The 13665-nt window shown below is 36.9% G+C and overlaps 1 protein-coding gene across 23 annotated transcripts in view; it reads right to left on the bottom strand.

Moving 5' to 3' along the window:
* The window catches only part of Trpm3 (transient receptor potential cation channel subfamily M member 3), a 298633-nt gene that overhangs the window by 272221 nt on the left and 12747 nt on the right, over positions 1-13665 (bottom strand). For all 23 annotated transcript variants that reach the window (XR_007208826.1, XR_007208828.1, XM_048332551.1 and 20 more), the window contains exons 4-5: positions 6197-6410; positions 3249-3373 (exon numbers count right to left, since the gene is read on the bottom strand). Coding sequence is in view for 21 of the 23 variants with exons in the window: in XM_048332551.1 (XP_048188508.1) it covers positions 3249-3373; positions 6197-6410 (339 nt within the window). In the remaining 2 variants the exon portion in view is untranslated. The remainder of the gene's footprint in view (positions 1-3248; positions 3374-6196; positions 6411-13665) is intronic.

The following is a 13665-nucleotide window of genomic DNA, read 5'->3' as shown; positions in this document are numbered from 1 at the left end:
GGTTACTTCCACAAGAAGAGTGCCCCTATTGGCTGATGGAGATTTCTTAATGGCACTTTTTATGCAGGCTCTGCTACTGGGAACCACATGAATGGTGAGGGGCCTAAAGTAATTGTCTTTGACCGGTCAATGATTCTGGCCACGATGTTGTACAAGGTGAGTCAGTGGTGAGAACTGCAGCAGTAGTGCATGTCACCTATCATACTCAGGCTACCAGTGACAATAGCATCAGCAGGGCAGCACAGGGCTGTGATTTTCCTCTCTAGTGATGCCAGTGCATATCCAGGACTGAAGCTGCTCCAAATATCATGCAGCTATCTTTGGCTCTCTATGTCTAATGAGTTGGCAATGGGTGGAACTGAGGCTCTTCTTCATGTTTCAACTGTAGCACGCACCAAGAAAAGACAGCCATGGAACATGGTGTTCTTTATCTTCTCTTTATCTTCTTTATCTTCTCAGGCAGCCTAAAGTGGTATAGGTGCAGTGGAAACCATGTGGACACCCACATTCAGGCCTCACACTAATATGAATCCCTATGGGACTGGCCATGCCCTTGCTCATAGAGGACAAATGCTCTTCATTCCCTTCTCTGTCACAATACCCATCCCCTGCAGGAAACCCAATAGGTAGAGGTCAGAGTTATCTTTCTAGGTCCAGTTGGGCTGGTAATAACAGTAGAATGTGTGTGGGGTCCCAGAGCTGAGAATAGGCAGGCATTTCTAACTGTTGTAGAAGTTCAAACTCTGTTTTCATGGTAGCTCCTGGTTTTCCTAGGTGTTCTCTAGAAGATGGTATTAGAGTCTTTTCCAAATATGCAGATTTCAAGTTATGTTTTAACAGTGGGCTACAATGCTGTGTGCATTGTGGAACTTTCCAGCAGCTTAAATTACCAGCATCTGCACTAGTAGATATTGTCCTGACATTTTCATCTCATCCTTGCAAAAGAGAGATCCTCTTACACTGGCTGTGGATCCAAGGTGGCAAAGGCAGGGGTATTTCATTTCTCCTTCTATGCAGTCTTACAGGTTTCTGAGCCTTACAGGTTCTAGTTTCTGTGTTGCTGAGTTCCACTGTTTTTTTTCAGTGACAGAAAACTCAAAATACAACCACATATCTGTTACTTGGGTTCATTGTGAGAGAGGAGTTGGGTCTTAGATACCTCTATTAAGCCATCTTGGAATTTTCATTTTGAATATTTTTCATTTTCATCTCTCTACCAGCTTACCTGGTTTTTTGTGAGCCATAATTTGCTTTTATTAGACCCCTGTGAGTAGGGCTGATCAAAGCACCCTTATACTGAGCAAATGAGTGGGGTTTTTCTGCCCTCTGGGCTTGGAACAAGACCATTTTAATTGGGACATCAGCCAACATCTCTAAGCCCCACTGACATACAATGAGAAAAAGTAAGGGGAGAGGAACATGAGAAGGAAATGAAATCAGAGAAAAACTTGCAATTGAAAGAAAAATAAATAGGACTGAATTTTCCAGTGCACCAAGACAAATAAATATAATAGGAGTACTAATTTTCCATAATTACATGATAAGCACATTAACATTTTGTTAATTTATCTTGAAAATAAAAGTAACCAGCGGCCATTTGCCATCATTTATTTGGATGTAAAAACTTTAAAATAGTACCTAAAGCTGAAAAATTATTCAAGTTTATGGTAAGGATCTTGAAGCTATGAACACTTCAAAATGACTTCTGTATTATAAGTATATTAGAAATAAGTTTGTTAACAAAATATACTGTTAAATGCTTATGGTGTTCAGATTTCTTTGGCATTTTCTAATTCTTGAAGATGTATCTTTAATTCTAGTTCAACGTCAGCATTTACTTACAAGCAAACTTGGAATTTAAGGCAAGTATTAACCCAAATATATTTCATGAAAGACAAGTCCCAGGTACTCTGGGGAAATAGTCATAAATGCTTACTTTTCTAGCCAATTCTGCCCTACCTAGCACTTAGGGAATTGGTGCTTGAGACATTTAAAGATATAGATAAAGCATCCAGTAAACTTTAGCTAAGAAACTATTATAGTGATAAAAATTGGTATCTCCTTTCCTATCTTATGTCCCCTGGATATATCAGCATTTCTCCATGTAATTTGGTAGCCTGGAAGCCAAATTATATACTTGTTATCACAAATTATTAGGAATTTATTTACTTCTTGTCTTGATTTGTTCACTGCATGTCTTTTCATATAGTGTTTTGTATTACATTTAAGAAATACTTTGTTAGATTGAAATGAGCTAGTTGCATTGTGGTGTATCACAATACTAAAAGAATAAATACAAAACCAGTCGGTCCTTAGCTTCTCTTTTTCTCCTTTTTTGTTCAGATAAATCTTATGACACTTGAATAAAGGAAATTAGCATATTCTATGGCAGGTTTTGATTGGCAAAAATAGGATGCATTAATACAATGTAGTGATAAATAATCAATTGCTAAAATTATTAGAGAAAGAAGAATGAAATAAAATATAGCAATGTGTTCACATAGTGTAATTAAACTTCATACTGAGGGATTTTTGAAAAGTTTAGTGGCTGGTAGGAGAGAAAAATCTCCTAAAGGAAGTTAGTAATAACTGTTTTTTTTTCTTTTAAAATAAGAAGATTGCTCGAAGGAAAAGGAATAAGATAGTGACTCAGGAAAAAAATGAGAACAAATGGTCTAAATTTCTGTCAAAATTGTTGTCTGGTTGGTCAGTATGTGGCCCTGGACATCAGAACAGGAAATAGAAGCTGACATTTTAAAGTAAGTGGGAAGTAAAGAACCCATCTGTGCCCATATCTTTGCCAAGCATTTAACAAAAGAAAGGCTGCCCAGAGAAGCCACCAGAGCCAGTGAAAAGCACCAATCCCTGCTGCTCTCCTGAGGTTCATGAGAGAGAGAGATGTACTCAAGCAACAATGAAGCTGGAGCCCTGAGTTCGTGTTGGCAACTGTTACTCAGAGTAAATGAACTTTGACATAACTATGCCTGAATTACTTGGTTCAAGCAATAAGAAGGTGGTTTGATAAGTGTTGTTTTCTACCTTTCTTGATCAGAATTGACATGGGATCTACCTAGACAGATTTTTGGAAAGAACTAGTTACCTAGTTGAAATCATTCCTAATAATGTTTCACTTTGGTAGGTAAGGGGAAGGAGAACACTATTTTGTGCATATTACAATTAACTACTATTTGCTCATATGAGAACTCATCTAGGAAATGTCATGTGGCAGGCTAGTCCCCAAAACTTACATCTCTTCCAATCAGGTCCTCTTGGTTTTCCACAATTCCCCAGGGGGCAATACCTATGGTACATATCTTCCCTCGAGACTTAGAGGCATGGTCCTTCAAGGCATCTCCAACATGGCGAATAACACCTAAGAGCAGAGAGAGAAATATTCATCTTGTTTTCTGAAGGCTATGGCTTTTCCATCATTCTATAGAAATTGTGATTCCCATTTCTCACATGGTTAAATGGAATTGATTATACAATGATATGTACTCTAGCAATTCAGTTTTTATTCTAAGTTACATGGAAAAATAAAGAAGCACTCAATATTTATAAAAAGAATAAATATATTTCTTAATGAATGCATAGGGAATCTTTCTCTTAAATGCATAGTGATTTGTTAATGTGACTAAGAATCAACATCTTAACTATATCCCAGGGGGAAAAAGCATGATATACATTATGCTAGTAAATCTATAATACAGTTTGTAAATGAGTCAGGGTTATAAAAATAGTTACTCATTTTAGATTTTTATTAATTTTAGTCAGTATTTCCAGTTACAACATGTAATATGAAATGCAAAGTTGTACAGAAAATGTTGGCTTCCTATATTGAAAACTTATATTAAAAATGCATAAATATTTGACATTATCTACTCTACAGTTCTAATCTTGGTGTGTGCATATGTGTATGTGTATAGTGTGTGAAAGGGAGGGTATGTATGTGAGAGTGTGTATGTATGCTCTTGCTTAGCTTTTTTGCTCAAATCTGGCTTTCTACTATTTGAGCTATATTCTAGTTTCTTCACCATTCTGATCTTGTCTCTCATCTATTATAATGCCATCTCCCTCATATTTAAAAGTGAAGGAGTTTGGTTTACAAATAATAAGGAACCTAATTTGTCATTTCATAGACCATTCATTGGAACAATTCCTTATCTACTAATCTCCCTCTCAGTTGATTTCTATATAAGACTTGTAAGATACATTTTCTAAAAAAAGTTTTCACTATCAAAATTCTATGCATTCTTCACAGACAATTCAGACTCAGTGCCATTTTCTAGAGAATATTAAGGTGGGCCTGATTTCTTATCCATTTGTGTATATTGCAGGTATGTGTCTTGAACAGCTCAATATGTCACCTAACATTTTCTACAGTAATTCATACTCACATATAAGGATGTATTTTCCAATAGTGAAGGCAAAAGGTCAATGTGTTTCTCCACTTTGTGTGCCCTAAGGGATAGTGTAGTCTAAATAAGGGCTTAGAAACTGCTTTGAACTAACTAAACATACAAATCATACCCCCCAACTTAATTATGGGAGAGAATGTACATGTTTCAATAACTCAGTTGTGAAATACAAGATCAAATAGAAAATCTCATTTTAAATACAAAAAAAGTAGCACTAATGGCTACTAAATCATGTTGAACTACCCTGGGAGTATTGGGAGAAGGTCATTTTCACTTGCTAACTTGGGTAAGGATCTTTAAAAAGGTGACTACTGGTAAAACAAACCTACACAAATGAAAGAAATCAGTGGACATTAATATGAATATAATGCAAAAAAATCAGTCCTGGATAAGAAGGTTAAGTTCATGGAATGTTCTTTTTGGCTCCAATTTTCTTATTATCTCATACACTGTTTTAATATTCATCATTAGAACCTCATATTTTGGAGCAGAGATGAACTCTTTGGTTTATAGTATTTAAGCTGTAAATTCTTCTTCTGATAGCAAAAGAACAAAAACAATAAACTATGTCCCAATTTCCAAACAACAGAAAAGTGATTAGAATTTCTTTTGAACCTTTAGAATCTTTTTAGTTGGTGTCCTTGTGTCCCAAACAACTAAATACTTACAGGAAAAGAATAAAATGTGGAAATTAAAGCCTGACTAGTCTTTAACTCTTAACTGTTCACTATAAGATCATCACTAAGGAAGTGACTGAGCAGTTCAATCTAAGATCATATTTAGGAACTGAATTTCACAAAGCTATGGCTGCAAAGTTTACCACCCAAATATGCCTATGTAGCTGTGTTTACATTGGTCATAAATTCAAGATATGTAGGAGGTTTTACAGTACAGATCTCACTCAAACATCGTGAAAACAAAACCCACAAACAAGTGAGATAACATGGTATTTAACCCTCAATGTTCCAGTTGTTTTTCCAGAAATTCCCACTACAAATGTGTCTATGTGTACCTGAATAGACTTTGAACCTTGTGACAAGTTTGCATCAACTTACTACAATTATGATTTGAGTGCTTCTAACAGAAACTTGTCTTAGGCTGGGGAAATAGGCTTACAACATTCTCAAGGATTCAATCTATTATGTGTTGCACATTAATACTGTTTACACATAAGCAATGACTGAAAGTGGGTTGGTAAGAACTGATTTGACAGTGTGCCTATAGCGCAAGATAGAAACTCATTTGGCAGATAGGAAATTATATTTACAGATCAGGTGAAATGTGTCATCTACTGGTGCAGAAAGTCTTGATGAAATATTTAAAGTAATAATGAGATAACCACCTAGATTTTGCAGCATGATTTATATCTCAGATACACATGGCATTTCCAAAAAAGAAAAAAAATTACAGCTATTTGTCACCAAACTGGAAGTCTCTCTCAAAGAGCAAAGGCATAGCTTCCAATTTAAAGCAGAAGTTATTCTTTAAAAAAATATCAGATAGTTATATAACTTGAGCAACTGAAAACATTCTGTGAAATTCCATTAGTCGTGTTGATAAATTCAGTACCATCAACCATTAAATAGCCTGTTTCTTTTGAGAAATAACTGTGGTTGTCATTTAGGGAAAGGCAAAAGACAGTTTCAGTGAAAGGAAAAATTAGAGTAGGTACACACAGGAATCAGAAGGGAAAAATAAATATACTTGACTCAGGAAATAATTTTAGGTACAACATTCTAATGGTTCTATGACTTTTCTCTCTGTCCCACTCCAATTACCTGTGTTAACCCCCCCAGTGAATATCCATGCTCCAGTTGTCATGGCCGCCTTGATGAGTCCCTTTCCGAAGACCTGTTTGAGTTTTGGCTGGAGTTCAAAGTTTTGCAGGCCACCATGCACAGAGATGAGAAGTTTGGGAAGCTCCAGTTGCCATTCCTTAGTCATCAGGTGTAGGAGGAGATCAGGTTTCGTATCAAAAGATACTCGCACATACTAGGAAAGAAAGGCAGTCAGTTAGGGAGACAGACAAGGCTGCACAAGGCTGGTGTTCTTTACAGATTGCAAGTGTGTGTGTGTGTGTGTGTGTGTGTGTGTGTGTGTGTGTGTGTGTGTGTGTGTGTCCCTAGCTGAATAAAATGTCTCACATGAAATCAGATAGTTTAAAGAGGAGCATTCATTTCCTTACCAGGTAAGTTACGGAAGACAAGGAGCTTAACTACTTTTAAAGGTTTGCTTGAAATATCTGTAAGCTTGACATTCTTGAAGTTTCAAAGAATACTTGATTTCCTCAAGTGTAGTTTAAGCACAATTCTCCTTGAATTAGTTTTTTTGCCCCAAAGTCATCATGTTGTTATTTTACCACTCTTTAAATTTATGGAAAGGTTCATGGGTCCCTAATGTTTTGAGTGGAAGCCAACTTTGGAAATAAAATAGAAGCAGGTGTAATTGTGGTTTCATGTTTCTGTGATTCTATTATTTTGAGAGGTTGTGAAAAATTCTATCATAACAGCATGTCATAGTTAATTTTCTAACAAATGCATCATAGATACTTTATATTTTCAAGACACATGACAATTAGTCCTACAGAAAAATTGGGAAATTAATGTTTATAGCAAAAAATCAAGATTTTACTAAATGCAACAGGAAGTAACATTACTAGACCACATAAGTGAAATGCTTTAGATATAATGGATCATATACATACTCAGTTAGGTTTTAGGTTAATTATACAAAGCCTTGTGTGTCTAGTCAGACACAAATAAAATATTAGCCAAAAAAAATCCAAAGTCCCTTAAACACATTATTGAAATGATACAGAAAGAAGTAATATTCAATTCCTAAACAAAACAAAGCTGGAATCTCAAGAGAGCACAGAATACCAAACAAAGTTTGCCTAACGGCGTCTCCTAAACCCTGCAGACCTTGGACATCTCATTTAGTGGCTTCATGCCAACAAGGGAATTGAACAGAAGGAAGATGGTGTTCTGGAAAGAACTCTACTTTGAAGCACAAAAATAAAACAATATGTAACTGCACAGAAGACAGTGGCAGCAAAGACTGCATACCTCAACCGTCGCTCTGAATGGATGTGAAACAATGCTCATGTGATTATTTTTAAAACACAAAGTCCTTCACACAGGTTTTACTCCTCTTTGACACTGTCAGTGTGGTTTGAGGTATGTCAATCAGAGTATTCATATACATGTCTGGGTTATGGCTGTGCATAACTGGCAGAAGCAAATGCAAATCTTCTGGGGCGGGATGTGTCACTAATACACATCCCATTGTCCCATGGAAAAATAAACATGCCATAGTAAACAAGTAAAACATTAGAAAAAAAATCAATCTGGGCACCAGTGGTTCATGCCTGTAATCCTAGCTGCTCAGAAGGCTGAGATCTGAGGATCATAGTTCAAAGCCAGATGGAGCAGTAGAGTCCAAGAAATTCTTATCTTCAATTCACTACCAGAAAACTGGAAGTGGTACTGTGGCTCAAAGAGGTGGAGTGCTAGCCTTGAGTGAAGAAAAGCTCAGGAACAGTGTCCATGCCCTGAGTTCAAGCCTCATGACTGAAAAAAAAAATGAAAAAAGAATCACAAATCACAAGAAATAAAGCACCATGAATGAGAACCAATGGGAATAACAGAGAGCAGAGTAAGATCTTCATCTAAGATGTTGAAATGACCACAAAATACAAAAGCTTATATTTAACACATTAAAATGAATTGAGATGAGTGGGGGGTGAGAAAGGAACAAGGAGCATCAAGTTATGCCTATGCCCATTTGAAAAAGTCAAATAGAGTTAAAAAAATACATCTAAAGTGTGAAAATTCCAATGGATAAATTACAGAACGGACACACTGACAATAGTTTCAGGAAGTAAACCAAAGGAGCCTTGACAAACAAAGGCATCAAAGACATAAAAGAAAAGTAGAGAGGAGGAAGAGAAAATCAGAATGCTAGGCAAAAATAAAAGAAATAATGAGTGAGTGGCAGGACTTGAAGAGTTACAGAGGAAGTGTTGCTCAGAAATATTCAGGGATATTATTTCTCATGTCTAGGAAGTTCAATGAATCTTAAGCACAGACAGATCACATATAACATTAGATTGTGTGGGGGAGGGGAGAATATCTGTCTTTTAACACAGATAAAAGGATCATGTTGAAGAGGCAGTCATTCAACACAAGGTCTATTCCTCAACAGCAGCAATGCATGTCAAACTGGTATCATCAACATGCCCAAACAACAAAGCAGCAGTCCAGAATTAGGTATGATTATTTTAGAAAACACTGGATAATACATTATGTCATTCTTAAGTCTATATGTTGCAGGGGAAGGAAAAGTTTTGATTAACTTTGGACCATCTATAGGCTGGTCTATTCTTTTATTTTTTTATTTATTATCTGAGCTTGCATGTGTATACAATAAGTCACATAATATTTTACAGTGAACATTTTTAAAAGTAGGGGTACACTGTAAAATCATGATTACAAAATACAGCATACTAAATATATAAATGAGTAACACAGTCATTTACTAGAGTATTATGTACTATACCAAATATTATGTGCAGCCGGGCACCAGTAGCTCATGCCTGCAATCCCAGCTACTTGGGAGGTTGAGATCTGAGGATCTTAGTTTGAAGCCAGCCTGGGTAGGAAAGTCCTGAGACTGTTATTTCTAATTATCCATTGGAAAACTGGAAGTGGAGCTGTGGCCCAAAGTGGTAGAGTGCTAGACTTGAGCACAATAGTTCAGGGACAGTGCTCAGGTCCTGAGCTCAAGTACAGTAGGTTTATTTGTAAAACAGTACTACCATAGATGTGTGCCTCTGTGTTTTACTACAACATTTAGACTTTTATGATGTTACTACATCATGGGTATTTTTCAGCTCCATTATCCTGTGGGACCACCATTTTATCTGTGTGGCCCACTGTTGACAAAAAAGAATCATTATATAACATATGACTATATGTGCTCAAAGCACATATATGCTATATGTTTTCCACGTTCCATCCCATGTACTTCAACAATAAAGAGATATCACTTGCATTTTACCAGTGGAGCCAAAAGGAGCCATGATGTTTTCAAGTTCATGTTGCTTGTCAAGAGAAGGGTGAAAAGCATTCACACAGAGGGCTAACACCAGAGTCCTCTTTCTAAACTTTGAAGCTACAAATACTCTTCCTCCACCCTTCTCTTCTTTTACCTGTAACTAACTAGTTTCCTAGACCTTATTATCATCCATTCCTTAAAATTTTGCTTTTCAGCCAGGCCTTTCTCTCTATTCCTTCAGCTATCATTCAAATACTACATTCTCCTTTAAGGATATCAGTTTGGATTGTGACAATTGCCTCCTACTGATTTCTCTGGTCCTGAGCTACTTTCTGTCTACACCAATAGGCAGACTTCTTTCTCCAACCCCTTTGGTGATCATATTATTTCTCAATTTAAAATATTACAACATAAACTTCTCATTCTGCACTTAAGGATTATCTCTAATTTGTCCTTACTGAGAGGTTTGTGGGTTTTTTCTCCTCTACTTCCTTGTGCACTTGGCTAATGCTGTTCCCCAAAGTCATGGGTATTGAAGTTGTCTAACTTACCCTGATTGAAATCATTCTCCTCTTTCAAAGGCTTTTCTTTATTCACAATGACTTTTCCTGAAAATGCAAACCCATGCTGATGCAATATGACTCTCAATCAAACTTAAGGTATTCGTTTTCTGCTTACTTTTCTCATGTGTCAGTTTATCTTCCATTTTGCAAAGCCTTTGAGGGAGAGACCTTGTTGAACCTGATCACATTTTTTACATAAACCTTTCAGCAGTGGGTATGAAGTAGTCACACTTGAAGAAAAGAAACTTAGAAGTAGTAACTATGAAGCCATAGAGATCAACCAGTTTTGTCCAGGTGTATAGGAAAGGACATGGAGATCAGGAAGAGGCATGGCTATGCTCTCAGAGCTGGTGATCCAACAGTTCAGCAAATATTAAAGTCAGAACACTTACAGATACTCATTGAGGGCTCTAGCCTGGGCTTTGTTCCCAACCTGGAATTGCTCATCTGGAGACATTGTCATAAACACAAGTTCTGAGACATTAAGTCTGGGGTAAGGCTTGAGGTTCTGCATGTCTAACTGTTCCCTGGGGAACATGAACATCAAGGAGGATGACTCTTCTCCAGGCCAAATTCCAACTCGTGTGTACTATAGCTTGAATATGTTCTCTTTAGTTCAAGTAAGCACAACCAAATCTTCACTGCAACAGTACTGAGAGGCAGAGCCCTTAAGAAGTGATTAAGTCACAAGGGTTCTGCCTTCCTTATTGGATTCAGGCTGTTATTAAGAGTGAGTTCCTGATAAAAAGATGAGCATACCTTCCATTCTCCTCTCCTCTTCTCTCCTCTCTTCTGCTCCTCCCCTCCCTCTTCCCTCTCCTGTGTGTGTATGTGTGTGTTTGCATGTGGGTATGTGGACGTATATGTATGCACACAAAGATACTATGCCACCTTCTGCAATGGACTGAGGCAGTAAGTTGACCCTTGCCAGCAATAGCCCTGTACATCTTAGATTTCACAGATTCCAGAACTGTAAGAAATAAAGGTGCTTTGTATTTTAAAAAATACTAAGCCTTAGGTATTTTGTTAGAGTAGTTAAAAACAAAACAAAACGAACAAACAAAAACCCACTAAGAGAATGTGTCTGGCATTTACTACCAGCTCAAATGGAAGAAAAGAACTTATATTTTACATGAAAAATCAAAGTGAGGATGAGGAAAATATTGGAGGAATTAGGCCACAATACACAGATTTTTTCTTTTCTTTTTTTTTTTTTTTTTTTTGGTACTATGTCTCCACTAACCTAAAGCTTTTTGGCTAAAACATATTGATATAACCCGAACATATGATTGACTGGGAACCACACCTAGCTATCCAGAAGTTGGCAAAGGCTGACACATAATGGGCAGCTCTGGCCCTTTGTTGTTGCCTACTGTGGAATGTGCATGGCCAAAACAATGAAAGTGGAATAAAGACTGAATTCAGTATCACAAATTCACATTTATGTCTTGTGTAAAACTGGTCCAAATAACTTGCCTTCCACTCCTTAACGATTATAGTTCTCAAGAGCAGGTATTACAGGCAGGAATGACTAGTGTAAGTATTTGTAAAAGTACTTGTTCTAGGCTACCTAATACTCTCTGTACTACATGCTATTAGATTCCCCAATTTATCATCTAAAAGGAGACATTGTGATAAAATAAGTTTGCTCCTGGCAGGAATTATGTTCCTTTATTTTTTTCTATCATTAGTGCATTTACTAGGCAGCAGGATGCTTGCATCTAAGGGTAGAATGACATTTGGAATGTTCTAAGACAGAAGCTAAGCTTAGCTGAAATTGAATTATTTGTTCCATTTCTTAGGCACTATGGAAGGCAGCATTGTTTCTGAGAAAAAAATGCACACTGATTTCCAAAAATGAGATGGAATTAAATTCTGTATATCACTCTATCCTTGGGAATAAAATAACCAGTCTTAGGTATTTAGCTATAGTAGCATGCAAAAGGATTAATATAATGTGTCAGCTATTTGCTATTGGCTCAAATAGACTAAAAAATAAGCCTCAATATTTTATATGAACATAAAAAAGATAGGGAAAACACTGGAGGGGTGAGTCCTTAATAAATATAAAATAAAAATATAGTAACTGACAAGTTATTAAAAAATCATTCATGTAAAGATTCTCTTCCACCAGGCATCTGTGGCTCACACCTATGATCCTAGCTACTCAGGAGGCTGAGATCTGAGGATGGTAGTTCAAAGCCAGCCTGAGCAGAAAAGTTCTCTGTGAGACTTAAATAAAATTAACCACCAGGAAACTAGAACTGGTGCTGTGGTTCAAAGTAGTAGAGCACTGGCCTTGAACATAAAGAGCTCAGGCACAGCACCAAGGCCCTCAGCTCAAAGCCAGTATCTAACAACAACAACAAAAGAGAATGTCTTCCATTTGAATAGCAGAGAACTTTGGTAAATCTGGAGGTTTTATGCAACCTCCAACATGAGCAGGAGCTGTTCCTGAAATTCCTCACAAAAGCTTCTCATGGGGTTTCATCTCTAGGAATGTTATTGTTCACTTATCAATGTGACTGCAGGGCAGAGGGGTGTCACAAACAGCAGTAAGTGCCTTTTGCACTCCCTTCATTGCATCCACAGTGGGCACAGGCTGCTGTGAATACTTGGATCAGATGGGGCTATTCCACTAAAAAATAAAAACAAAAACCTTTGCCATTCTGTACTTGAGCTTTTGTGGAGCTCCTTGGTTCTGGTAAGTTATCAGTCACCCTTTTCAGCCGGAAATGTTTGCCCTTGTAACTTTGTCTAAGCTGTTGTAATGAAAATGTATCATGAACCTGGAAAGGTGTTGTGGAATAATAAATCTGGCTACACTCTTGGCAATGTGAAATGACAAGTTCTCTCCTTACACTTCAAAGACATAATTAATTTTTAGAAATAAACACTTGGTATTTATTAAGTAGTCTTTGCTCTGAATAATGGACATAGTATTAAACTAAATCTACTTTCACAGTATCGTTAATGTCTTTCTTTTAGGTCTCTAGTGGGAAATGTGCCAATTCTGTTTTCTGTTGAGAAATGTGACAAACATCATAACATTTAAAAAAAAAATCTTTGCAGCCACACTGAAGGGGTGGGGTGAGGGAGGTGGGGGGTGGACTTGTAATTAAAACTGTTGCCAAACAGAATATGTCCCAGTAGACTGCTGAGATAATTCTGCTGATACCAGGTTTCTGTATCCATAGAGCCTTTTGTTTTACAGCCAGGGTTTAATGCTTATGATGGCTTAACAGATATAAAATCTGCCTCTTAAGAAAATATTTGGAATTGTCCTCACTGTTATTAAATTCTCAGTTTGATGATCCACAGGACTTTGGAAGTGAAACTGCCATATTGTTTTCACAACTTCTCAGTGATAGATAAGAGCTACTTCTATAGGTGCTAAGAACTCAGAGGTAAAGATTCAAAAGTAACATGAAACTGCACTAAGCACATGAATAGGTAAAAGGAATTAAGACTATGAAATTTCTTCCAGAATTATTCTGCATTCTTTTCCTAGAGCTAAGGAGAGAGGATAGTTTCTTGGAGGCAGGTTGGATTTTCCATCTTGAATTCATCTGATTAGGATTGGAAAGATAAGTGATATATTCTAGTTTTAGTCTCCATTTCATATCCAT

This window comes from Perognathus longimembris, chromosome 1 (genome assembly GCF_023159225.1).
Source record: "Perognathus longimembris pacificus isolate PPM17 chromosome 1, ASM2315922v1, whole genome shotgun sequence".
NCBI classification, from domain to species: domain Eukaryota; kingdom Metazoa; phylum Chordata; class Mammalia; order Rodentia; family Heteromyidae; genus Perognathus; species Perognathus longimembris.
The sequence above is the reverse complement of the archived record's forward strand: the minus strand, read 5'-3'. Positions and strand labels throughout refer to the sequence as shown.